Here is a 26,694-nt window from a genome sequence, read left to right on the forward strand (position 1 = left end):
AGTTTTAATATAAAAACATCTTCTTTGATTAATTTTAAGATAATATATTTTTAGTTTTAAGTTTGGCAGGGAATCTCTTTTGGTGGTAAGGTTTTTGATTTATTGTACTATGATTTGAAAATGCAATTCATAAAATCTCTACATTTGGGGAAAATATTTAAAGGTTTATTTATGAGCAAGTCCACAACAATTTTTGTAAAAATGCTTCATGGATATATGAGAAGTATATCTTTAATCCAATGGTCACAAGTTTTATATATAGAATCAAGCTTTCTGATTTTCAGATGATCTTTTCTGCAATTGTCTCTTTTATCTTGGCTTACTTTTTGTCAGCTTTATTTGTCAAATTCTAAAATAATTGTATTGAAATCCTTCTCCAAAGTTATAGTTGCCAGGTTCCTGTAAGATTTCAAATGTTCTGGCTTTGTACTTTTCCTTCTATATTCTTTGGTGCCCAGAGGTTTTATGTTCTTGCTCTCTGGTTGTTGGGATAAAGCTTACATAATATTCCTCTTTGTTATATTTAACACTTTGAGCCTTGGACTCCTCTTTATCTGGTATTAAACAGCCACTCCAGCTTCCTGATATTTACAGTTCCCTGTTATAGCTCTTCTCATCCCTTCATTATCAGTTTCATTTTCACTATGTCTCTTACTCAAAGCATATTTAAAACTTATTGCTCATCATTGTTTCTTTCATCTGTCATGTTCCCTTAAGATTTTTGTTTTTTTAAATTTCTTCCACTTTAGGGTAGGAGTAGTTCCTCAAATAAATTCCTCAAATTACATGAGTGTTTTCCATTTGCTCTTACTTAAGAATGATGTTTCACTTGTACCACATTCCCTTTCCTCGAGAGCCTGTAAATGTTATTCCTTTGTCTTGAAGCTTCTGATGTTGCAGAAGAAAAATCCAGTGCTACTCTGTGTTCTTGACTTTGTATGCAACATGTTCTTTCAAACTGCCAGCTGGCAAGAAGCTCCCTCTCTCCTTAATGTTCAGAAATTTCTCTGGAAGGTGTTCAGTTGGGTGCCTTCTTAAAATTAATCTTGCCTGAAATTCAATGAGCCTCTTCCTTCTGAAGACCTACTTCCTTGTTCTATTCAGCTAAGTTTCTCTTCATTATTTCTGGGTGTCTCCTTTATCCTGTTCTCTCCTCCTGAAGTCCAACTATTCGCATGGTAGGTCTTCTAACTCTTCTAACAAGTGCCCAGGTAATGCTGCTTCTGGTCCAAGGATCACACTGAACAGTGAGGCAGAGGATGCAGGGCTCCTGTGTCTGAGCTCACCTCAGGGTGGCATGTGTTGGTGGAGTGACAGGTGGTTAGGACAACTTGAGGCCCAGGCAGGACATGCTCAGCCCTTCTGGGTGGCAAAGAAATTTCCACTGTTCTCCAGAAATAGCTGGAGTGCTCACCTCCATACGCCTCTTCTCATCACTCTGAGTGTGGGTACTGCTCTCCAGAAAGGGCCTGATGCCTGGGCATCTTGGATGCTTTGCCCCAAACACTTTCCCTCAGGCACTTGGGTGTAGGCAAATGGCACCAGCATGCTTCCTGGAGGGCACAGACGTCATCCAGATGCCAGCCCACCCCACCCTGAGAGGAAATGCAGACTGGCGGTCTCCTTGACCACGAGTCAGGCCATTTGCATCCTTTCTAGGAATGAGGGCCCTGTCTAGTGTTCCCTTTGTATAGGGAGAGCAAATTTGGTTAGCATTACTGGTGTGAGAAGATTGGGGCAAGGGTGACTTCTGAGGGGGAACCAGCCAGAGGAGTTTATTCAAGCCAGGACTCCCTCATTCTTAACTGCCTGCTGTGCATCAGGCACTATCCTAGATGCTGAACAGAAAGGCTATTAAGAAGTTCCTACTTTCCAAACTAGGATCTCACTTTCAGTCTCATCTGACCCTGGTCATAGACCTATGGGGTAGTTTTTACTCTTACCACCATTTAACAGATGAGGAAACTGAGTCACAGAGAATTAAGTGTCTCACCCAGTGTGTGCTGCTTAGGGAACTAAAAGCAAAACCAGGGCTCAGGCATAGTTCCATGGACTGGCACTGTTTACTGCACTTTGCTATCCCATTGAAACTGCACTGCAGATGGGGCTGTCCTCCCAGTACCCCACATCTAGCTTTTCCTGGTGCTCCCAATGCGTTTCATGACCTCCCTCCTAAGAACACCTCACCCGCCTATGCATCGTACTGCAGCCGGGACTCAGGTCCTCAGCTGTGCCACACCCAGCTGCATTGTACTGCCTCATTAATGACAGAAAACATCTTTGCTTTGTCTCCACTGACATCTCTGTCTCAGTCTCCCTGTCTACTTTGAAAGTACGTCTGCAGCTGGATGCAACAGCCCAACACCTGGAATATCAACTGTAGGAAAGGCCATGTGGATGGTTTTTCATCACTGCTGAGCATATGATAGATCACATCCACCTAGGACTCCCTTGTTCTTAATGGCCTACTGTGCACCAGGCACTGTCCTAGGTGCTGAACAAAAAGGCGAGCCCACCTGTCACAGACTTGCCTTTGTGGAGGCCCAGGCCTGAAGCTGGAGGCCCTGCTGCTTATCCAGCATGGGGGAGAACAGCAAAGAACCTCCAAAAGGCTGGCTTAGATACGAGTTTTCCTCATTTGGCGATGTCCCCAGGTGAACCATTAAGAGTCGAATGTTGAAGACTGAAACAGTCTGTTTTGGAGAGAAACATCTGGTTCATTTGTGCTCTTAGCAGGAACAGTGCCAACCAGTTCCATTTCTGTTGCTCTGATGGCAGCCGCTTGATGTGACGAGAGGAGGGCCAGAGTGAAGCTGTAACAGCTTGGTCTTCATGAGCGATCCTCGTCCTTCAGCCTCCAGGCCTTTGCTTACACTCTCCCTGCCATCTGGGATGCCTTTCCTGTCTCCTAATCACCTGCTTAAACCCTGTGTCCTCCCTCCAGCCCCTGGCCTACGGCAGGCACTCCCTCCCCATTACAGCACTCTGTGGCCACTGTCCTCCTTTGTTGTTTGGCGTCTGGTCCCCCTACTGCCATTTTGCATATAAGATGTGCCAGAATCTCATGTGTGTCTGAAGCTCACAAAAGACTTGCCGAAGTGAGGCCAGAGTTAGTGGCAAAGTCAAACGAGAACCCAGGTCTCCTCCCTCCCAGTATTTTCCTTGACTAACTCTATGTGTGACTCATCGGTCCGTGGAGATGACACGCTGGTCCCCTGTCCGCCAGCCTGAGCTGGGATTTTGTTCTGCATAGTGTTCACTGTTGCCCTGTGGAGGTCATGTGGTGACCGTGGTTATCTTTTGGTGTGGGTGGGGGGTCCAAGAGTTCCCTCCTGCCCCAACTCCACTGAGGCATATCTTCATCTCTCTTCCAGTTCTGGCGGTGTGGCCAGTGGGTGGAAGTGGTAGTTGATGATCGCCTCCCTGTCCTGAACAAGGAGTACCTGTTTGTGTGTCCTCGCAGCAACCAAGAGTTCTGGCCCTGCTTGCTGGAGAAAGCCTACGCCAAGTGAGGATGGGCCCAGCCCTCAGCCCAGGGCCTCAGTGCCGGCCCTGCCTGCCCAGTTGTTTGCTCTGACAGCTGCTCCCCGTTAGCTGGCCCCAGGACTTTCCGCAGCTCTGCCAGATGCAGGCAGTGCCCCTGGGAGCACCAAAGCCTTGGCCACCCAGCTGGGTGTCCTCCATAAATGGCCACTGTGTAGAAGCTGTTGGGGGCATTGGGAGGAACCCAACGGCACATAGCGAGGGGTGGTTGGGGCAGGGCTGGACAGAGATGCACTAACAATGATATTATTGCAAGGGCTGGACTAAGGGCCCAAATAAAATATAATATCATGGTTAAAGTCTGATGAGAGGAGAGAGGAAACAATCTTGACTTTCTGATTCACAGGAAGTCAGCCTGAAATTGCATAGAGTCAGTGGCATGAAGTGAAGCCTTGAAGGATGGGTAGAATTTCAGCAAGGAGAGAGAAGATATGTTGGGAGGCATCCCCAAAATTGGGAATGATTCTTGCTAAGACCTAGGGGGCAGGGCAGTTCAAAGTGAGGTCAGGGCAGCTGGGGGCCTGGTGTGGCTGCTGGGATTGTATTTATATGTGGCGCAGGGCAGGAGCTGTTCGTAATTATATGACCCAAACACCTTGAATCGGGGACTACCTTCTGATGTTAGCAAACCCAAATTCTTATAAACACCCCAATTCACATATTTCATTTGGACTCTTTGGGTTGCTTTTCTTCAGCAGATGTTTATTGGGCATTTGATCATAGGCCAGCAACTGTGCTTGGCATGAGGGAGAGAGTCTCAGACTGGCTTAAGTAGGTATGTGCAAGTACATTTATGTGTAAGATAGGGACCCACACAGATGAGGGACATACCAGGGCTAGAGGGCAATTCTAGGAGACTAAAGGACCCCACCTTTCTGGAGAAATGAGTAGTAGAGTGTATCAACAAGTCAGGTTCCCCCAAGATTGTCTTAACCAACCCCTCATTTTACAGCTTGGATAACCAAGACTCCAAATAGTGATGTAATGGCAGGTGTAAGTAGCTAGCCTGAATTTGCTGAGGTCTTTAGCTATTGACTTGGGTGTAATAAACCTGCAGACTCCCCCAGTCCCTGCCTTCCTGGAGGCCACAATCTGAACAGCCATCCATCTCAATAAGTCTTTTTTTTTTCTTTTTTTGCGTTCTTTCTTTTGAGCCAAGTTGTGAAAAACTAAAGCCATTGCTCGTTTCCAGTGTCAGAAAGAGCTGTTCATTAGCACTGAGAATGAAGCCCAGATAACAGCCAAGGTTGTCAAACCAATCCATATGTTTGGGGAGGTTAATTCACTTCCAAGCTACTTACACAAACACTGCCACTATCTTTCCAGTATAGATTCAGCCCTCACAACTCCAGGGCCTCGTTTATTCCTTATATAAAAGGAGGAGGATGGCCATTCACTTGAAGAATTAGAAAGTTTGCAGAATAAAATGATGACTTTGACCCCATTTTACTAAGAGCCAACCTAAAGCAATCATTCAGCTTGAAAAGAAAATGGGAAACTAGACCTAGAAGCCACATACCACCACTGAAAGAAATCTAGTGGAGTATAAAATGTTTCAAACTAGTAAGCTATTTAAGAACTTTTCCCTCCAACTAAACAAGAAAGTTACAGAACTCAGGAGTGAATCAACTAGCATTGTAGCATATCAGAGCTGGAAGGACCTCTGTCAATGTAGACTCTGACCTCCCCCTTTGAAAGATGAGGAAAAATTGAGGCTCAGAAAAAATGACTTACCCAAGGTCACATGGTGTTGGAGGCTAAGCCAGTGCGAGAACCATTCTCCGTAGTCACGTGCTGCTCTGTCACACCTTGAGGCCATCAGCCCTTCAAGGGAAGGACTTATCTTTTTGCTTCCTTGGAACTCAGTGCCTGGCACACAGAGCCCACCTGGAGAAGCCATCTGTCCAGATGGAGATGACCCTCTTTTCCTCCAAGGGTGTAGACAAGGCCAGGTGAACATGTGGATCCCAAACATTGAACTATCCTTGTAGCTGGAGAGATTGGAAATGAATTGGTCAAGTCAGCCAGATTTGGAAGAAAAAAATCCACACAGATTTTTTTTGCCCCAGAGATCATAAAATAGGAGATTGGTTGACAAGATCTGGTTGGCTGCACATCATCCTTTATGGAATCTCTGCAGTTAAGAATTGCAGCATTTCAGCAACCTTTTTGGCTCTGATTTAGACATCTGATTTCTTCCCTCTCTCATATCATTGCTGGGCAGATAGACATTTCCCCCAAATGAGGCTGAAGCAGAGGGACGCAAACAAGGCTCTTTCAGAATTCCTGGGTTCTGGTGACATGGCATAGTGACAGGTGTGATAAACACCGTGCTCTTTATCTTTCCATTCCTTTCTATTTCCTGTCAGCAAAGGGGGCTAAGAATAGTTGCTACGTTCCTGAAGCATCAGCAGCATTTGTGAGCTCATGTTTGTGAAGCAGAGAGATAGCTCCTTGTCAAAACACCCAGCCGCTGTTGGGCCAGGCTTTGTGGGCATTGCGGAGAGGCCCCTGAGAGAGGGGACTGCTGGTGAGGGCCATTCCCTGTGCACTGGGTGTCTCTGTAGTGACCACACTTGTCTGGCATGGGCGCAGGACACCAGACAAGGCCCTTAGGCAGTGGGCCTGAAGTGTCAGGATAGGGCTCACCAGCTGCTTTTCTGGAGTGGCTCTGGTGCAGCCCAATCTGACGCCAGGGAGGACCTCTGAGTGGACCACCAAGAAGGGGCGGCTGCAGTGCAGGAGGTCACACTGATGAACTGGGCGGTGGGTTCCAGAACTCTGGTCTTTGAGCATTTCTACTGCCCTCAGCAAAACCCTCTTTATCTAGGACCCAGAGCCAGAATACATGTGGGAAATCAAGAGAATCAGGCATTGAGACCCAACTGGGCATGAACGGTATCAAAGGCAGGCTTTGCAGTTAACTAAGCAAACACCCCAGTGGTAAGAGTGTAGTACCAGGTGTAACCCTGGGTCAAAAAGGGGGAGAGATAGGAAGATAAGATTCAGAACCAGTTTTATAAACAAGTCGAGATCAGTCTATCTCATGACATGTGGATCCCATGGCATGTGGATTCTGTAGAATAGCCCTTTTTGTTCTATGTATGCTTAGCTTCCTTTAATAAAAGATTTTCTAAGCCATCCATGGGGTTTGTGACTGGAACAGTGTCCTGCTTAGAGTGAGTATCTGGTAACATATTTTCTGAAGTGAATTTCTGTGGATTCTGGGTGATCCCTAGGAGGAGAGAATGGCAGAGGTGGCGGTACAGTGAGAAAGGGGTGCCTGAGGAGCCCCAACAGCCGATCCAGTCAGCCCCACTGGTAACCAGGTGAAAGGCGGAAGACAGGATGGAGATGGGTTTGTCCAAGGTCACCAGCCCGATTAGATCAGCAGGCATGGATATGGGCCCCTGCCCCAGCATGGTGGGGTATCCCTGGAAAGAAAGCCACAGTGCATTGCCACCAGCCTGTGAGGGACAGGTGTTCAGGTGCCTAGGGAGAAGCCTGAGTGGCAGGGACAGTGGTGAGGAAGACGTCCACTGGGCAGCTTTGACACCCTGAGGCAGGGTTTCCTGCCCAGCCTGGCCTCAGCTCCATGTCCTTTGTGGGTTTGCCTGCCTAGAGTGAGTATCCCCTGGAACCTTCCCATTTTACCTCACTCACAAGAACTTGAGTTCTCACCACAAATCTGACCTTATCTGGCCCCTGCTTCATGGTTCTCCTGGACACTGATCAATCTACCTTCTTTCCGGGGAGTGCCAGGCAGCCCATCACAGACCCCACTCCTCCATGCTCTTCTGGCTCCAGGAGGCTCCCCGATTTAATTCTTCCTCCCTGGAATGCCCATCCCACTGTCCTTACCTGCATAAAATTCAACTCAGAAATGTGCTCCCCCTGCCTCCCACCCTGGAAGTCTTCCCTGGGCCCCCAGGCACTTCCTGTCTGTGCCAAGGTGATCCATGCATCTCAGCAAACACACACCCGAGGAAGGCAAAGAAAAGTGAGGGGTCATTGGAAGGAGAGTGGGTCCTAGTGTTGTGAAGGGAGAGGCAAGCGTGGAGCGGGATTTGCTGTGCCTGCTAATGACAGCAGCATGCCCTCCCTCTGCCAGCCAGACACTTCTGTTTGTGCTGTACTGGATTAGCTGGGAGCCTCAAGAAAGCTCAGCCTCCCGCCCGAGGTGGAGAGCTCGTGAGAGGGGAAGCCACAGTGGGACCTGTGCGCTTTGGCTCTTGAATCTGGAGTCCATCTGCCTCCCTAGCAAGTGACAGGGTCTCCTGAGGTTTGGGGCAGAATTGGGAGGAAGGCAAGATAAGGGCAGTAAGGCCAGGCATTGCTCAGGCTGTGGGTCCAGGAGCAGAAACCCCATGTTGAGGGCGGAAAGGGGTGCTTTGGGGAACAGGTAGGGTTTTAGGTGGTTTGCTTTGAGGGATTAGTTATATAAGACTTGTTACCCTCAGTAAAGTCAACTTATTTCCCTGATGATTCTGGGAGAGTGGGTTAGTTCTAAGAATGGGAATGGGGATTCTGGAGGAAGCTTTGCACAAAATGAAGACAGAGGCTGCTTGTAGCCACAGCAGGCATCAGAATCGTTGACTGAGCCCTTTTCAAGTAGGACCCTGGTCTCACCCATCTTTGAATGCTCAGTGGCTAGCATGGTACCCTGTACACAGTAAGTACTTACCAGTATTGTTAACTGAACAGGAAACAGTAGATATTCATCATAATAATATCCAATATTATGGTCTTGCCATGTGCCAGGCACTATGTTAAGCCCAGTCCCATGAGGTTAAGTAATTTGTCAGAGGCCAAGCAGCTAACTATGTGGAGAGGTTGGGATTCAGCCACGGCCTGTGGCTGTAGCACCTGTGTTGCTAGCCTCTACACAATACTGCCAGTCGTGGGGCTGCCCGGGGGAGGAAAGTGGGGAGGGTGGCCCATTACTGGAGCCACCAGCTGGGCGAATGGAAGCTGGTAAGTCTGGGGGTGGGTCAGGTCGTCCTGTGCTGCAGTGACTCCTCAAAGGCTGCCCAGCAGTCGGTCTGATTCCCCCCGACCCAGGTTCCACGGGTCCTATCTCAACCTGCACTACGGCTACCTCCCTGACGCCCTGGTGGACCTCACGGGAGGGGTGGTCACCAGTGTCAACCTGCACTCCTCCTCTTCTGACCTGGTGATGGTGGTGAAGATGGCGGCCAAGGCAGGCTCCCTGATGACCTGCGCCACCCCGCCAGGGGTGAGTACGCAGGAAGGGTGTGCCTTGGTTCAAGCCTTCTCTCGCGCGGGAGTGTCCACCCCTGGCCCATTCATCTCATAAGGGGGCCACCCCTGGCCCAGCTGTCACGGAGCACTGCTGTGCTTTAGTGAGGTCACCCCATTTAACCCTCACAGCGGCCCTCCCTCCAAGATAGAGGCTGCAGAGTTCTCTTACAGAGGAAGAAATAGGCTCAGAGAGGCTAAATAAAATGCTTGTCATCACACAGCCAATATGTGGCTAAGCAGGGGTTCACATGCTGCTGCCACACTGCAAAGCCTTGGCCTGGTGCTTGCCATGAGCAGGAGCAGTGGGGTCCAGGGTGACTGGGGGACCCATTGCCTCTCAGTGACTCAAAAGGCAGCATCCCAAGGTCAGTATGTCCCGTTTTGAAAAGCCTGGACAACCTTCCAGAGGATTTGGGTCTGTTCTGAGACAGCAGGGAGCTGCCTGCCCTCTTTAAACATGTGCACACTGAGTCACACACCCCTAATCTGAAATGCCACCCGAAAACTAAGATGCACTGAAGACCCCAGTTACAGCACAGGGTGCTGTGTATTCCCAGCTTCCACCCAATGCCCAGCACACACATGCTGTGCTGTGTCTCACTGATGAGGAGCGATTGGCGAGGCAGGCAGGCCACATCCTCAGGATTTGCTGGGGTTCCATCTGTAACTGGGTGGCCTCTTCAGGCATGAAATCGAAGCAGCCTTCAAACCCTGCCTCTCTAGAAAAGAGTGCCAAGAACATGCCCTTCCAGGGTGAGCCAGTGGGATGTTTCCTTCCAGCCAGGGCACAGCTGGATGTCTTTTTCTTTAAAGAATACTGACAGCTCGGTGTGCTTCTCTCCCTTGAAGCCGACAGAAGAGGCCACGGTCCTGGAGAATGGCCTGGTGAATAAGCACGCCTACACGGTGACCGATGCAGAGCAGGTAAGGCTCCCATGGACTGTGTCTTCTCTCTCTCTCTCTCTATCAATCTGTCACTCCTGTCCATTGACCTAAGGCCAGTTGCCCCATTGTTTCGGATTTTGGTGAATGTTCCAGCCCACAAAAAGAAGTAATATCTCCTGTCTCCTGCCTATCTCCCTCAGGAAATCAGTAACAAAATGTTTCTTCTGCACAGCACGTGGGAGACAGTAGGCGTAGGCACCTAGTAAATGCTGGTTGGATCAATGGATGAGGGCACTTGCATGAGTGAATGAATGCCTCTGTCCTTGGCCGTGAAGGTGGCATCACTGATGCTCCATCATAGGACACTTCTGAAGAGCTCAAAATATATTTCTGCCAAGCAAGGAAGAGAATGCCTGGACATACCCAGGCCAGAAGAGATCCCAGTCACAGAGCCTTCTGATTCTCTTCCCCTGAATTCTCCCAAGTCCTCTGAGTTCTCAACGGGGATGGCCAGTACCATCATCACACCAGCCACGTACAAATGGCCTTACCAAGGACTGCTCCCCTTAGTACCTACATCCCAGAGGTGGACAGGTCTAAGTCAGGGAGAGCGAACTGCTTTTTTTGTGTGCCAGCCTTGATCAGTCGGTAATGCTGCCTGGATTACTGTGTTGACAAGACTTTAGCACTGCCTCCAGCTTTGGGGAAAGAGAGCTGTGATTAGTGGATGATGTCTGGGCTGGGCATGGAATGGAGGAGCCGTGGTATCTATGTGACGTATCTGCCATTCCTGGGCACGGCACTTTCATACATTGAGACAGCTTTTGTTTCTCCCCTGAACACAGGGAGAAGGGACTTGTGTATCCCATGGAACTCTGGGCATGGGGATGGTAGTGACTGCCGAGCTACAGAGTAACCATGTGAACACCTAGGGCCAAAGCCATGGATGTGAACTTGGGAGTAGGACTTTGGGCACGTGCAGATTCTGCTCACAGCCCAAACATTTGCTCCCTGGCAGCACACACTTTGAGTTGGCCTTTTAGTACACTGAGCTGTCTGAACAGGAGACCTCCTCTGCTACAGCCAGTGACCCATCCCTGCCGCTCTGTGGCTGCCAGCACTTCTCAACATGTGCTCTAAGATGTGCCAGCTTGGTGAGATGCTCTGTGAAAGCAGTTCTCCAAGTACATTTGGAAAATGCTGTTCACCATTTCCCCTTCTTGGAGATTCACAATGGACATTAGCATTTTAAAGGCTCTGAGAAGGCCTGTATTAATGATACAAGTACAGCTTGGTCTTAATTTACCATTAGCCATGAAACCATTTTTCCTAGGAATAGCTATTAGCCTGTGGAACTGCTATTAAAGAGAACATATTTGAGGAAAACCTATTCGAGGACAGAGAACCTAAATCACTGTTGCCCAGTGGTACCCTTTCTGAGAGAGCCAACCAGGCCAGGGGTACAGTCAGCTGCCAGGAGAGTGAAGCAAGTGAGCCAGCTCATTCTCAGATGTAGCTGTGACCTTGGTCTCAAATGTGACCCTGAGCCACCTGGCCAAGGCCCTGTGGTCACCAATAAGGACTGTCCAGAAAGAGTGATACAGCCAGACAAGGGCCCAAGATCTTGGCTTGGTTAAAGGCTCCTCCTTCAGAAAAAGGAGGTTATAACTCTGACCACAAGTGCTAAGATTAAACTGGCTCATAAATGCAGTTTGCTTTTTAATCTGCTCATCCTCCCTCAGGCGGGACACAGACAGGAAGATAAATGAAATAGGCATTTTTTATTATGCACCTAGCTCAGTCGTGATTCCCCTGGGCAAGGGGGTGAGTGTTTATCTGCATGCCTCATTTAGCCCTGCTTGCAGCCCCTCCTAGTCACTGACCACTCTTCTCCCCTGAGCCCTGACTGGCTGTTAGGCACTGAGGCTGGCTCACCAAGCTCCTCGGGCCACCAGGCGACCACTTCTCACATCCCTGCTCCATGGGCTCTGTCGGGTGCTGGTGTTTAATAATAAGACACTGTGTGCAAGGCCGAGAGTGCCTGGGGTGGGGCAGAGAGGGGCCGGAAACCCGGGTTTGTGCCAAGAGCCACCCCCCCATCCCATGTGACATGAGAAGCCAGAGTACCTTCCATGGCAGAGCCAGCTGGATAGAAGGCGACAGAGAAGAACCCAGTCCAAGCCACATTCTTTGCTTCTGGTCTGACTGTGCTGCTCCTCACGGTGCTGCCCTACCGGTGATCACATGGGCTTGGCCAGACGGCCCAGAGGTCATATCAAGGTCAGGGTTGCGGCACATCTGAGAATGGGTTGGGCCCTGGAGCAGCTGCATCCTATATCCATTCACAGTCCAAAATGAAGTCCTGGACTGTAGAGACTGACAGTGGCTGGGGTCAGAATTCTTCCCCTGCCACTTACTCTGTAGCCTTGGGAAAGTTGCCTAATTTCTCTGACACTCAGTTTCCTCATCTGCAAAACAGGGGTTGTATGAACATCTGTCCTGGAGGATTGAAAGACAGAATGCATGTCGAGCACTCAGCCAGCTCCTGGCTCTGCACCCCACCTCCAACACGGGTTCCTTTTCCATATATATGGTGACATTCCTCGGGGGCTTTCTCAGCCTCCTCTGACCTGGAATCACCCAGTTTGCCCCTCCCCTCCCCCCTCCAGGCCTCTGTCTCCTCAGACAACATTGGCACAGAGCAATAGCACAGCTACAACCCAGTCATCTGCTAATTCCTCCCACGGGGCTGAGGGCCCTTGGACCCCAGAATGTATGCTCACAGATTGTGGCTGTTTCTGTTCATTGTAACTTTTCAACAGCCCTGCCCTCTGGCCTCAGTGGTCTGAAGGAATAAATGTGCTCCATATCTGGGAGTGAGTGATGATAAGGTCCCCAGGGGAGGAAGGAATGGTCAGACCATGAGGTGCTTGTCACCTTTGGAGGCAGGGTGATGGGGCCTGGTGCAGCGCCAGGGTGCCGGCTGAGGAGGGCTAGCCTCGGCTAGCTCCCAGGCCATCCTGGTCTTGTGAAATCAGCCACCTCTACTGTCCTTGCTCAGCACTGCAGAGACCCCAGCACATCTCCCAACAGGCTGCTGGGAAGCAGCTATGTCCGTGGAATAGAGATGCGGGCTGCAACGGGGCTTGGAGGAGGCTGGGTCCCATACAGATCTCCCCTCTGCAGCCCGCAGCAACATCTCATGCTGTTTATCTGCTATTAAATCTCAGCTTGCCTGAGTTCTAGGATGCCACCACGGAATGATTAAGTTGCACCTACCCTTCGAGGTGCTGAGCAGAAAGAGGGGCCATTTTCTCCTCTATCTCATTCCAACTCCACACAGGCAGCCCAGAGACATTGATTTTTTTCTGTTCAATTTTTTTTTTCTGGCTGCAGCCAAATGAGGTCAGAAGTTAAATTAGTCCTTGGAGGTAAAAAGAGCTGCATTCACAGCCCCTCTTCTGCTGACTTTGGCTGGGGAACACTGACAGTTTCCTTTTCTGTTCGTCTTCACAGATTCAGTACAGGAGGCGCTGGGAAGATCTCATTCGCCTGTGGAACCCTTGGGGCAAAACTGAATGGAGAGGTCGCTGGAGAGACGGGTAAGGCTGCTGACAGCCTCTCTCTATCCTTCCCAGAGACCCCGTGTGCAGAGCATCTGCCCCAGAAAGGCGGCATCTCTCTCACCGGCCGTGCATCTCGCTGCAGGCCTGTGCCTTTCACACCTAGGTGAGGCTGTCAGTCCGTCTCAACACTCCCACGATGCCATTTGCCAAGCATCTGTTAGATACCTGCTGTGTTCTAAGCACATCGTGTTAGGTTGGTGCTGGGGGATATATACAGATGATAAGACCCAGTGTCTGTCCTCCTGAAGATTACAGTCTAAAGCTGTGAACCCACATACCCAGCATTAATTTTAAAAAGGCAGCAGTAGGGGGGCTAAGGCAGAAGCCAAGTTCCACTTGGCAGAGAGAGATGGAGAAAGGAGCCCTGGACCATAAAGGGGTCTCATGGGATTCCGATCCTGACGATGCCATGTCATCAGGATGGAGAAGATTTCATTCTGTGGGAAGCTGGGGCACCTCAGCAGAGGTCTGGCTGATCATTTCACTGAGTCCACCTGGGCAGTCCATCCTGCCCCAGTGCTCTGGACTCCCACAGGACCTGGTGCCTAGATTAGCATCTTCTCCTGGTAGGAGTGAATGGGACTAAGTGGGGTTTGCTGTCCCTGTTGGTCATGTCCCAGGAAGCCGGTCTCCGGCCTGGCTGACCAGTGGGGACCCGGCTATGTGGTCAGTGGTTGGGGGTGCTGGGCTGCATTTCCCGGCTGCCAGGAAGACTGATCCCTGGTCCCCAGCCCCTTGGTGACTGAGGAGATGTCAGTCCCGAGAGGGGTGGGGGGCCAGCAGCCAGTTACTTGCTCCTCTGGCAGCCAGTGAGGCTCAGACGTGTCACATCATCTGAGGGCCTGTGCAGACCCATGAAAAGTGTTGAGACACGGTGGCCAGCCACAGAGGCGTCCCTGTCGGGGGAGGTGGGAAGGAGAGCATGAGCTGAGAGGAGATGCAAAGTGTTCAGTCAAGAGTGAAAATCAATACAGTGAGAAGCGAGTTCTGGAAGGCAAATACAGAGTTAACCAGTGACCCTGCCCAGCCTCCAGACTGCCCAGAACCTGGCTGCTGCCTGGGCTAGGCTGTGGCAGGGACCGTGGGCCGCAGCAGCTGCTGTGTGCCTGCATTCGTGGGCACTCCACAAATGTGAGATGAAGGTACACTGGGGCAGAGGGGTGGGACAGCGAGGGGGAGACAGAGGCAGGAAACAAGTGCCTAGAGTCCCTAGAATAAAGCTAGTGTGACCTCAAATGCCCCCTGGAGAACAGGGCAGCGAATCCCCTCTGCAGAAGGGAACGAATTCCCAAAACCACGAACCACTGGACAGTGTTTTCACTCACTGTCCCCTTTCCCCTTTTATCTTGCCTCTATTCTCTCTTCTCCCCCGGGGTTATCCTCTGTCCTTTGCAATGGAAAGTTTAACTACTTCTGGCCTCTCCTAGTTCTCCTCCGTCATTACCTCAGGCTGTCCAATACGGCCCAGCGGTTAGTCCCAGAGTCCCTGGTTGGTTGGTGAGGGTGGGAGGGGAGGCAGGCCAATTGTCAGTGACACATTCCCTTGGGAAGGAGAGAAGACAGTAAATTCGCATGCGTCATTGTTTTGCCCATGCCTCCCACGCTGAGTATCAAATAACTGGTGAAGGTAACAGGAACAGTGGAAATCAGCGAAGCAATGCTTGCTATGGGCAGGCATATACAGGGAAAGAAAGCTTCATGGACGGAGCTAAACTTGAGTTCAACCAAAAAAATAAAGTATGCCTCACTTTGGAAGAGATCACTAGGTAAGACGGAAGGTGTAGCCACTGTGCGGAGTCAGGATCAGGAACATTTATAGGGTGTTCATGGCCCACAAACTGGCCTGAGGTGGAGGAAGCCAGGAAGTGCTCGCAGCTCAGGCCAAAGAGCCCAAGGCCAGCTTAGAATGTGGACTCGTACCCCACAGGTGTGGTACTTATAGAGGCCTTTGAACAGGGGGAGGTGTGTGCAGGGCAGGGACTAGGGAGCCAGACCTGGCAGCCCCGACCCTGAAGGATCATGTCCCTTGGCTGAGGGCTGGGCTCACCATTTCCTACCAGGAATCAGGCTGGAAGGAAGTGACGGGGCCACAAAATCACTGGCTCCATTGCAAATGGTCAATTTCCTCCTACTTTCAAGGAACGGAGATGGATAGAGAGAGCAGAATTGTCTAATCTCAGCCATAATTGAAATTTCAGTTGCACACACTTAAAGGCAAACTTGCATGAATCGATAGCATATTGATTTACACTACATTTATTTTCCCTTACACACTGTAGAAAATGTAATTATCACTTAATTATACAATTGCCATTTTACAATAACACATTTGACTGGCTCAGCCTGCAGCCAGAATCTTGAGTGGTGGTCCTGCCTCATTCTTCCAGCACAGAGGTGACCCAAGCCCTCATGTAAGCCACTCCCAGAGAAAGAGCCTATGACACTTTTGTGTCTCCAGAGCTCATTGCCTGTGAGCGAGCCTCCACTTTGAGGAACAGGCTGAAGGAAAAGGCAGCTGCTCCCTTCTGCCTGTGAGGTCTCCTTCACCGCACAGCTTGGTAGCTTCTGGAACACATTCTAATGAAGTGGGCAGCTTTAATTATTAATTAACTAAGCAGGCAAAAAAATCATTGTATGTCTACGAATGCCAAGGCATTGTGTTAAACCCCTGTGTTGGTCTAATGTTGAACAAGGCCCATTGATCTCATGGAACTTGGGGCCTCGGGAGGAACAGCAAGAAATAAACAAGCACTAGTAGCACAGGTTACAAAGTGCTGCGGTGGGAGTGGTGCAGGGTGCCATGGGGTTCAAAGGAGGGACACCACGCTAGGTGGAGTGGGGACGCCACGGGGATGAGCATGGTTTCCCAGCAGAAGGGCCTTTCAGGAGGAAAGACGAGTATAAGGTATCAGGCTACAGGACTGACAGGAGAAGAGTATTCCAGACAGAGGGGGCATCCTGGTGAAGCCCAGGGGGCAGGGGGAGGACAGGTTATATTCTTACAGAAATGAAGACATTCATCATTGCTGGCATGTGCAATTCAGGCAGTGGGTGGGACAGGAAAGGGAGAGCTGTTCGGAAATGCTGGAGAGGCAGGCAGAGGCCGAGGCTCAGCCTCAGCAGTTTGAACTTCATCCTGAGAGTAAAAGGGAACCACTGAAGTGCTTTCCGCAGGGAAAGGTCCTAATCAGACTTCGGTCGGAGAAAGATCATTTTGATGGCAATGTGGAGAAAGGATAGGGAAGTGGGCAGCCCTGAGGCTGGGGAGACCAGTGAGAAGCCCAGGAGGGAGGTGAGGGTCCCCAAACCAGGAAAAGAGGGGTAGGGATGGAAGTAAGTAGAGGGCTTTCAGAGGGGTTTAGGAGGTAAAATCAATAAATCTTTGATAATTGATGATTGCTTGGGTGCAAGAGAGAGAATGGCCCTTCGTATTCTTGCATGGGCATGGAGGAAGCAGAGGGTACGGAGAGTTTGCAAATAGGCTGGTTTTTAGGTCACTGTGGGACTTTGGTGGAGACATGATGGGCTGTAGCAGGCATCCACCTAAAGCTCAGGAAAGGGCATCAGGATGGGGGCAGTCTGGAAGCCAACAGCATACAGAGAATGATTGAATCCTGTCATTGGGGAGAATGACACTCTGCCCTTGCACCCCAGGAGCGAATGGAGGCCTGGGCACAGAGCCCCTGCCAGGCCACCGGGGTTGCAGTGAGGCTTTGGGAGCATTCACTTGACAGTCTGTCTCCTTGCTCAGGTCTCTGGAGTGGCAGGAAACCCACAGCCAGCGGAAAGGCCAGCTGCATGAGAATAAGGATGATGGCGAGTTTTGGTATTTACTCTTCTTTTAAAATCACATTTACAGTCTCTAACTATTACCCAAACCCTCAATCCTACCCTTCCCCTAAATTTTGGTGAGAACAGAGATTAACTTTGCAGAGACCTATGTAGACATAGGCTATTTTCATTACCAGGACACAAGTTTTGGATGGGAAATTATCATCTGTGTGCTCCCTCCTTGTGTGAAACGTATTTCTGCTCTGAAATATTGGAACTTCCAGAAATATAGGTGTTGGTAGTCATAGGAAATATTGACACCAAAACTTTGAAATCAGTAGTTTCCTGGAAACCAGGAGGCATGGCTACCATGCCCATATCCTCCATGCCATCTTGTGGAACCCTGAAGCTCCATAGCCTTCCCTGGCATGAGTTCCAAAAGAGCAACTTAATGTAAATCTCCCAGCCCTGACTCTAGGGTTCTGGGTGAGCCATCGGGGTCACCATCTGCTAGCTACGGTGGACTGGATGTTTTAGAAACACATTCTCAGCCGTATGCTCCCATCTGAAAACATAAGATGGACATTTCTCCAAGGAGCTGTCTGGTTTACTTAGCAACATATTTAAATGAAATTTAGTATGTGTGAAAAGAGGCTAGATCTAAATAATTAAGATTCAGGGAGACAAATGTAAATTAGAAAGGAAAAATATTTCCAGTATCTTCACTTTAATCACAGTACAAGGTGGGATTTTAGGTGTTGAATCCATTCCATTCTGATAAAGACCTCGGCAATGAATTTGGCAGAGGGCCCCAGGGAAAGGCGGCCTTCCCAGCAGTGTAGGACCCACAGCAGAGAGAAACGGTAGCCAGCCTGCAAGCCGTGCGAGGGGCATTCAGAACCCAGAATCTGACTCTGTCCTTGTCTTCCCAACCACTGGAGGAAGCAGAGGTGCACTTGACAGTGAATGAGCCAGAATGAGGCAGTCTGGGTAGGATGGCGATAAGTCACTGGATGCTGCAGCTGACAGGCAGAAGTACCGGGAAGGGATGGGAACCCTCCCCTGGGGGCCAGTACACACTAGGTGACATGTGTCTGTTTATAACAGGATGTCATGTCGAGATTTCCAAGAGAATTTCTCCTCCCTGTTTATATGTAACCAATTTCCAGTCAGCATGGACCGTGGAAGCATGCCCCCTGAAAGATGGTCCCAAATGATATTTAAGGACCATGCCATTCCAGGTAACAGTTATGACCTTGGTAATTATCCTGTCCCAGGGATACCCAGCCCTGTCTTTGGCTCCTGGACTATGGAAGTTGAAAAGAGAAGAATTTGTCTGCCTAAAGGGACAGCTGTGCTTCTCCAAGGGAAATGCTTGCTGGTGGAGGTGGGCAGGGGAATCTCAGCTGTGCCTCCCCTGCCCATTCGTGCTCTCCATTGTCCACCCACCTCCCAGGAGTAGAACAGGCTCATTGCTCTCCAGTAGTTATCCGGGACAGTAGGGGAGTTTGGAAAGAAAACGGGACAAAAGTCAAGGCCTGGGTTAAACCAATTGTCTTCGCCACATACTGGCTCTGTGAGTCTGGGAACACAGCTGGTCTCTCTGTTCTCAGCCTCCCCCGCTGCACAGAAGAGGCAGCAATCCCTGTCTGCCCCTTTAAGGCACAAAGTGCCACGCAACCAGAGGGAGCACATTCCTGCTGCATGTTGGCTGGTGTCCTCTGCAGCGGCAGATCCCTCAGAGCCTGTCCTTGGGGTCCTCTGAGGTGAACCTTGCTGAGGGTGACCTTGGCAGAGTCACATATTCTCATGCACCTCCCACACCCATTTGTGACATGGATGAGTGAAATAGCTCCCTGAACATGAACCTGAGTATGCTTCCGTGTCCTGGATGGGAGGGGCTCTGCAAACAACGAATCTGCATGTATGAGTGTGTGTGTGTGTGTGTGTGTGTGTATGCACCCAGCCATGTGCATCCCCTCTCCTTGGCAGCTACGACTTACAAATAGTTAGCTCTAATGACCCCAAACCCCAGGGTGTCCCTCTTTTCAACCTCCAGACTCTTTGCTGGGCTGGTTAGGGTACCTTGTCCCCAGGACCAGTGGAAACCCAGGACCACAGGCAGACTCTATGAAAATGCTGAGTCACTCTTGGGCCGCAGATCTGATTCACCTTCCTGAGCCGCACCAGGGGCAAAGCCCTCTTCGCTGATGTAGTACATGTCAGCGAACTACCTGAAATTACACACTGGGGCCATTCTGAGTAATTCCTTAGGAGGGAGAGAGGGAAGGGCGCCCGCGCCTGCCATGTGCTGCTCAGTGCACTTCGGTGAATCGTCTTGTTCAATCCTCACAGAAAGCCTATGACCCCGATGGTCCTCTGTGTCTCCCCATTTCCCTTTGGGAGCTTCCCAACTTGGACCCAAACCTCTGACGAATATTAATCCATTTCTGTCTTATCTTCATTCTTTCATGCAGTTGAATCTAACAGTTCTCACATTAGTTCTCTCCTGCCCTGGCTTTGATGAGTACATGTGGGTAGCAGAGGACAATGAATTGGCCTGTCTGCCTATTTTTCTCTGGCTCCATTGATACTTGCGGGATTGACATCATTTCAAGGCACTGAAGGTTATCACCAACACATAAGCTCACGCATACCTCAGAACTCTGGAATTATATAACCCTCAACTTAACAGTTTAAGAAACATAACCCTCAACTTAACAGTTTAAGAAACATTTTCCCCCAGTGGTTTTTAACAGGAGGAGACTGCATTTTGAGGCTCCCAAAATGAAAAAGCTTGTGCCACAATTAGCAACCATGGGGACTGGGACCCAGGCCTCAGGTGCACAAAACCAGGGTTTCTAACACAACTCCCCAGAGCACCTCTGGTCTAAGCCTGGCCCCATCCAGGAGTCCTAGGGGCTGAGCTGAGCTCCAGTAACAGCTCTTTCTCATGCCGAAGGACATCAGAGGGACATGCAGTACTTCTTCTGTGTACCAGAGAACATGGAAAGCAACAATGTCATCGTGTCCTTCAACATCATGCCACAAAATGTAAGGACAAAAAACAAGGAATTTCCACTCATCTTCAGTGTGTTCAAGGTAAGGCCACTGGCTTCAGGGCTTACCCTCTGGGACATTTGTATGTGTGTTGGTGGAGAGAGCAGCCAACCAGGTTGGGAAACTTCACTGAACTATAGCCTCAGAGATAAAACCTGAAGGGGCTATAGAGTTCATCTGGTTCAACTCTGTAAATTTGCAGGAAAACCTCAGACAGGGACCAGATGAGGTTTGACCAAGTTTACAATGGGACATATCTCTTGCCCATGTCACTCGTCAGCATCTTCAGGGATGCGGCAGGTTCCAGTGCCTGTTACTAAAAAAGTAGTCTGGTCCAAACAGGTTGTTGAAACAATTCAGATTCCTGGGACCACCCCAAACCTTCTGAATGTCTAGAGACAGAGTCTGAAAATCCACATTGTAATAAGATCCCTGGGTGCTGCTTATGCACATGAAACTTTGAGAATGAATGGCTAAACTTTGGGAGGAGTTTAAGGGAAAAAAAACAATCCTGGGTATAAAGCTAGGAGTTATGTTTTTCTTTAGACTACAGTCCAGTCCTAGCTCAGTGGTTGGCTTGCAGGCATCTGTTTGGCCCCCTAGCCCAGGCCAGGTTTCCCCACCCACTGAGCCACCTCTCCCACCTCATGGCATCCCAGCCTGCTTTTGAACTCCCTAAGGTTAGCAGGCCTCTGAACCCTCAGAGTCCCCCAGCTTTCACCTCTGTAGAAGAACAAAAGGAAAGGAGTTGGGAAGGGCTGGGAAGGAATTGGGGGATCTGGTCTGCCCAGCCAGGACTGAACAGTGCTGGCACCAGACAAGACTACTAAATGTCTTAACCAATTCTTCCTCTTCTGGTGAGACAGAAGCCCATGAGGGCTGCTGCAGTGCACGACCCTGGGGGAGGCTGTTCCCATCGTCATTACAGTCTAGTATCCCAGAGCTGGGCAACACAATAGCCTTCTGTTAACTCATCTGTCCAAAGTCTTTACATTTCAGGAGTCCTGGAAAGACCCTAATTGTATGTTTTTTAAATGCTGTCAAACCTGTTTCTCTACTTTTCAGCCAGAGATGCATTGTTTCTCAGCTGCCCACGTTTCCCAAAGGGGCACTCAGATTGAGATATCCTCAGGCTCCCTGGAGATCCTAGTGGATCTTGCAGGATCCCGACTGAGTTAAACACCAAAGAACTGTCCAGACCTTGGCGATTCAAGAGACACGTGGGTTCCTTTCACAGATCAGCTGAGAGGCCATGTGCATGCCAGCAACCAGGCTCTCTGAAGTTTCCAGGGCTCTCATGGTGCTTGTAGGTACAATGCTGTAGGTGACAACTGCATCCAGTGCTCTCGCCTGGGTGTGGGCCTGTGACTCCCCAGCTGCTAGGGGAGCACTGCTCTGCCTTGCATCAAGCTAAACACAGGTGGTCTACCAATAGGCAAGAAGGAGGCAGGACAGAGGAAAAGGACAAGGGTAGACAAGCCATTTCATCTTCACGCCAAACACCCTCCCCGAGGCTTGGATTCTCCACTTCCTTCCAGCTCACTAGTGATCTCCAGAGAAGTCTGCTGGGCAAATCAAGTATATGTAGGTGGGGCCCAGGACCAGCAGGGGAAAGATCTGAGCCACACCAGCCATGGAAGACGGTGCCTGGTGGTGGATCTTAATTACAGAGGAAGCAACACAGCTTGCTCTATTTTTGCCTCTGTTACTTAGACTGCTGAGACTCAGTTTCCACATCCATAAAATGGGGAGCCTAGTGTCTGCTTGCAGGATTCCTGTGACAATCCAGTACATTACACAGAAGTGTTTTATTAACTGCGGTGTGGCTTAAAGATGGCACTGAATCCTCAATGCTTCCTTTTGCCACACGGAAAGACTGGAATGTAGGTCTTTCCCCATTCAGATGCACACATACATTCCCTACAAACACCAGGGGCTAGAACAAATTCCCATCGTACTTTACAATGGGATGGTGGAATAGAGAAGATAATTTCTCATTGGTGCTCCTGATGTTGGGAAATTTACATTTGATCCAGATTCTGTCTTGCCTCCAGGCCCTCTCTATGTCTCACTTTCCTTCCTGATTCTACCATCATTGCTGTGAAGATTGACCACACTTGGCTGAGTTGACAAAGGGAAAGTCTCCTTCTCAATTTCCCTCCCCTTATTCTCCCTACGATGGACTGGTTAGGTTTCCTTTTTCAGGATTTCATGCAGGGAATGAGTTATGCTCCCCAGTCACCCCCAGGTGAGCCAGGGAACAGGCTGACCATGCAGGAAGGAATGCAGGGCCCTGAGCCAGGCTGCTGGGATCTGACTGCCTTTGTGTTTTGGTTTGGGCCCCTGAACCTACCTTTCTTTTTCCCAACAGGTCGACCCTCAGGTATGACTCACTGCTGCCTCCTGGGCCTATGGAGCTTCTGTTCCTTCTGTGGGTGAGGTGCTAAGCCTCCTCCAAACCATGGCCTTGACATATCTCTCACTGTTTGGATGCTGCAAATTCAGTCTTGTTATGTCCTGTAACAGATACATGCCCTGTAACAGATGGTCTGGAGGTTGGACCTTGTGAGCTGGCTCAACATTAAGAGGAGCTGCAACTCTGAGTCCATTCTCAGGCATTTGGCCTCTAGTAGATAAGACTGATGTAGCGGGATCCTTTTTATTTAAGATGAGAGGCAAGGCTAATGGGGGTGCCTTGGAGAGGGCAGATCTTTAGCCTCTCATATTCTTTGTCAGCCCCCAAACCCACCATAAACAGGATACCTTGCTTTGCAAAGGCAAATTCAAGGCATGTCCTCTAGCTCTTCTTATAACCAAATTGCTACCCTTTTCCTAATCAGGTATTCTGGGTCGGCATTGGTGAAAAGGTGACTTGAAATATGAGTAAGGATGAGGAGGACAAATGGAATTTGGGAAACCTGACCTCATGGGCACTCAGAGCCTCAATGGGCCCTGGGCTCTGCAAAGCTACTGCAGCAGGGGAGGTACCTGCCCCTGGGGACCAAGGGTGGAAGGCAGGGAGCAGCATGTAAGTAGTAGCTTCAGCATGTTCCCCATAGAGAAGCAACTCCACACCTCCCAGGGATGCCCCAACTGACAGACGGGGGCCAGGACGGGGGTGCAGGGGGGTGGGAGGGGGTGTCTCCAAGCAGAGGATACTCAGAAGCCCAGGCAGAAAGCAGGCATCAAGGGGGCCACTGCAGCAGTGGCCCAACCACAGAGCTGGGTCTGATTTGGGTCCCCAGAAGCCAGAAGGGTTTCCAAGAAAGCAATCAGTTCCAAGGAACAGATTGTTGATCTAGTTCCCAGAGCTGGGGAATGGGACTGAGGACTTGATCTGGGAAAAGGCACGAGCCCCATCCCTAGAGCAACAGGGTCAGGTCTGTATGTGAACAATGACTAGCCCTGTGGTGATTTGATGCTGGCTCCTCTGAGTGCTGGACCAAGAACCTCCCATCACTCTACCATACTCACAGTTTTTGTTGCCATTGAGCAAGTCTGTTCTGAAGGATTGGGAGCCTGGACAGGGCTGCAAGAGTCCAGTGGCAGGAGGAGGGCAGGAGAGCAGAGAAGCAGGGAAATCCCTACCTTCTAGATTATAGGAGGTATGATGCCCATATACCTCTGTACACAATGCCTCCCCATATGCGCACTTTTGCCTACACACACACACACACACACACAGATCCACAAGACAGTGCTGACTATCTGGAGAAAAACTGATCTCATCATTGCTTTTGCTAGAAGGGCCCAGGCAAGTCAAACTCCAAGCCTGCAGGGGCTGCTATTAACATCAGCAAAATCACCTCGGGGATTGCCCCCTGCATGCCTGGGGCAGTGGCCTATCTCCTTTCTCATCTTGTAGCCTAGTCCTATCCACACCCCCAGAAAAGAAACTCTCTCCTTCTCCCTGTTTTTCCCCAAGGTAGAGCTCACAAATAATCATTTCACGCAGCGCAGCCATTCTAAATGGAATCCCCATGCTTGACTGTATTGGGGAAAATTTATTTAGTGAGGGGTTTTTATTAGGTAATATGTATGTGACATCCAGTAATAGGAACTGCTTCATATTTATTGTTTTATCTCTCAGAAAAATATTGAAATAAAAGGAAAATGATCAGGGCTCATTATTCTCCAATGAGAAGGCATTCAGGACTCTGCTGACAAGATGAAATGGAGGAAATGGAAGGAGTCTAACTCTGGTGCTCTCATAGTCCAAGGCATGCTTTGCAAAAGGCCCAGGGCAGAAGGGGCTTTGGAGACTCCAAAAGCAATTCAGTGTTGGAACAATCTCACTCGTTTTCTTGGAAGTCTTCTTTATATATAAGCAGAAACCGAGGATGCTGTTAGATTTAATGAGCTAAAAACCACGTCATGTTACTTTGCATTCATTGCAGTGTTAACATCTGTATTAGATGACAGTCTAAACTCTATTGCATTTAGACAGTAAGCACTGTCTCCCTCTACCAGGCCTGTCATTTTGGTGAATGCAGAGGGGTGTGGAAGGGGGCAGGTCTCTGCTTGGGGCTGGGCTAGGCACGCAGGTGCTTTCTCACCGTGGTCATGTTTCCGCCAGTTCCAGCACTTCCGGGAGAGGCTGCCATCTACCTTTTTTCACCAGTTCAGAAATCCAGACAAGGGCATAACTTCTCAAAGCAATTACAACCTCACAAAGTACTTCAATCTGACACAGGGGACCTATGTGGTAGTCGTCTCTGCGCACAAAGCAGTGGAGTTCTTGCTCCGAATCTTCCTGAAGATGCCAGAGAGTGACAGGTACAGAACCTCTGGGAATCTAAATATCTTGTTCTATTTCATGTTATAAAAGCACATTGCATTGTTCTGTTCAGTACATACTATGTCAGTGGCACACAGAGCATGAGCCCCACCTCTGAGAAGCTCCCCACAAAGTGGGGTGAGAAAGTCTATGAACCAATAAGTAGCCAAACAGGATGGAGCCATTGCTCCAGTGGCCTTGCAAAGTCACATGGGAGGATAGAGTGGAAGGATCCAGCCCTGGCAAGAGGGACTGAGGAAGGCTTCTTGTGGGTAATGGCATTTGAGATAGTCCTTGGTGGAAGCCATAATTTAGTATTTTAAAGGGGAAGGCAATGCAGGTAGAAGGAAAAAGCATGAGCAAAACCAGAAAAGTGGGTGAGCACAGGGCTTGTTGAAGAATAAGTGATGTGAGTCATATGTACAGGAAGCTGTGTGCACACAGCATGCATGGCAACTGTCTGATATATAACCAGGATGTGGGGTATACCAAGAAGACAATGAAAGAGTCTGATCATGGAGGGTCTTTGATGCCAAGTCAGTAGTTAAGACTGGGATCAACAGGTCCACGCCCTGCTGTGTAGACTCAGCATTTGCCACCATTGTCAAGGCCATCTCTACAGCTGAGCGTGGGTGAGGCCCCAGGCCAGCACACCAGCCAGCCACTGTGTCACCAGAGCCAGAACACAGAACAAGGCTTTTCTGTCACCTTGGCAACAGAGATCGCTCCATGTGAGCACCTAGTGGTGAAAGGAACCATTTACTAAATGGTGGGAAGACCAGATGATGTCCATCCCCAAAACTGGGCACGTGGTTATGATGCTTGTCTGTCTGCTGACGGCCCACTTCCCACCTTGCTGTGCCTACAGCATTCCCCACGAGGTCCTTAGCATGAATGTCCAGTGTACCCACCATGCCCTCCATATGCAAGCCCCCTTTGAGGGGTGCACTGGTCATGCTTGTCACATTGTTTCCCTGATCTTCTAGGAACCTGGGCAGCAACTTCAACCTCAGAGCACTGAAGGTAGGTGTGCAGCAACATTGGGCTGGAGAGCGTCAATGGTCAAGTCCCATCTGCAGGAGCGTCTATCTCTTTCCTTGCCTTACCACTGACCAATGAGAGCAGAAACACCATAATGGGCTGGTGATGGCTCAGAGGGGCAGGACAGAGGGGAGACCAGTCCTCCAAGGTCAGGCTGGGCCTGTCATCTTCCTTCTGCAGACTTCAGCATTCCCATTCCCCTAAAGGTTTTATTCAATTTGGATAAAGCCTCTGTCTCAGATCTAAGTGAGGGGTCCTTGTGCTTCGCTGTACCAGACAGGTAGCCTCTTTCCCCAGAAATCTGATGTTGGCTGTTTTCCCTTTGATCCATCCAAGTCTTCCAGAAAACGACTCCCCAAAATGCATTTTCTACACGTAGTCTCAGCAGATATGGTACTTCGCACAGGGACAAGCAATGGTAGGAAGGAAACCTCTCCCAGGCCATTTTCAGGACACAGAGGGGGAGAGTGACTCCATGAGTTGTTTTATCAGCTTCTCTCGCCATGTGTTTCCAGAACTGATCTGGCTACCAGTCCCTGCGGAGAAGTGGCACCCCACCTGGGCGACCCCTGGGATGGAATGTAGAACTTGGAAAGGGAGGGGCTATTATAGAGGGGGGTGTACTTCTTCAGTCTTTGAACCAGCAATTGGCAAGAGCCCCTTGAAACCTTTCCTCCTGCTCGGGCACCTCCTACCAGCCTCGGCATCATTCCTCCTGGGAGCTGGCCA

General features: G+C 49.8%; 1 protein-coding gene across 1 annotated transcript in view; it reads left to right on the forward strand.

Moving 5' to 3' along the window:
• The window catches only part of CAPN13 (calpain 13), a 67,815-nt gene that overhangs the window by 24,434 nt on the left and 16,687 nt on the right, over window positions 1-26,694 (forward strand). Inside the window, exons 5-14 of the mRNA XM_037009295.2 lie at window positions 3,375-3,508; window positions 8,605-8,779; window positions 9,655-9,729; window positions 13,207-13,292; window positions 17,068-17,142; window positions 18,195-18,328; window positions 20,050-20,189; window positions 22,519-22,530; window positions 24,724-24,923; window positions 25,911-25,947. Coding sequence (XP_036865190.2) covers window positions 3,375-3,508; window positions 8,605-8,779; window positions 9,655-9,729; window positions 13,207-13,292; window positions 17,068-17,142; window positions 18,195-18,328; window positions 20,050-20,189; window positions 22,519-22,530; window positions 24,724-24,923; window positions 25,911-25,947 — 1,068 coding nt within the window. The remainder of the gene's footprint in view (window positions 1-3,374; window positions 3,509-8,604; window positions 8,780-9,654; window positions 9,730-13,206; window positions 13,293-17,067; window positions 17,143-18,194; window positions 18,329-20,049; window positions 20,190-22,518; window positions 22,531-24,723; window positions 24,924-25,910; window positions 25,948-26,694) is intronic.

The sequence above is a fragment of the Manis javanica genome, chromosome 1, assembly GCF_040802235.1.
Source record: "Manis javanica isolate MJ-LG chromosome 1, MJ_LKY, whole genome shotgun sequence".
NCBI classification, from domain to species: Eukaryota; Metazoa; Chordata; class Mammalia; order Pholidota; family Manidae; genus Manis; species Manis javanica.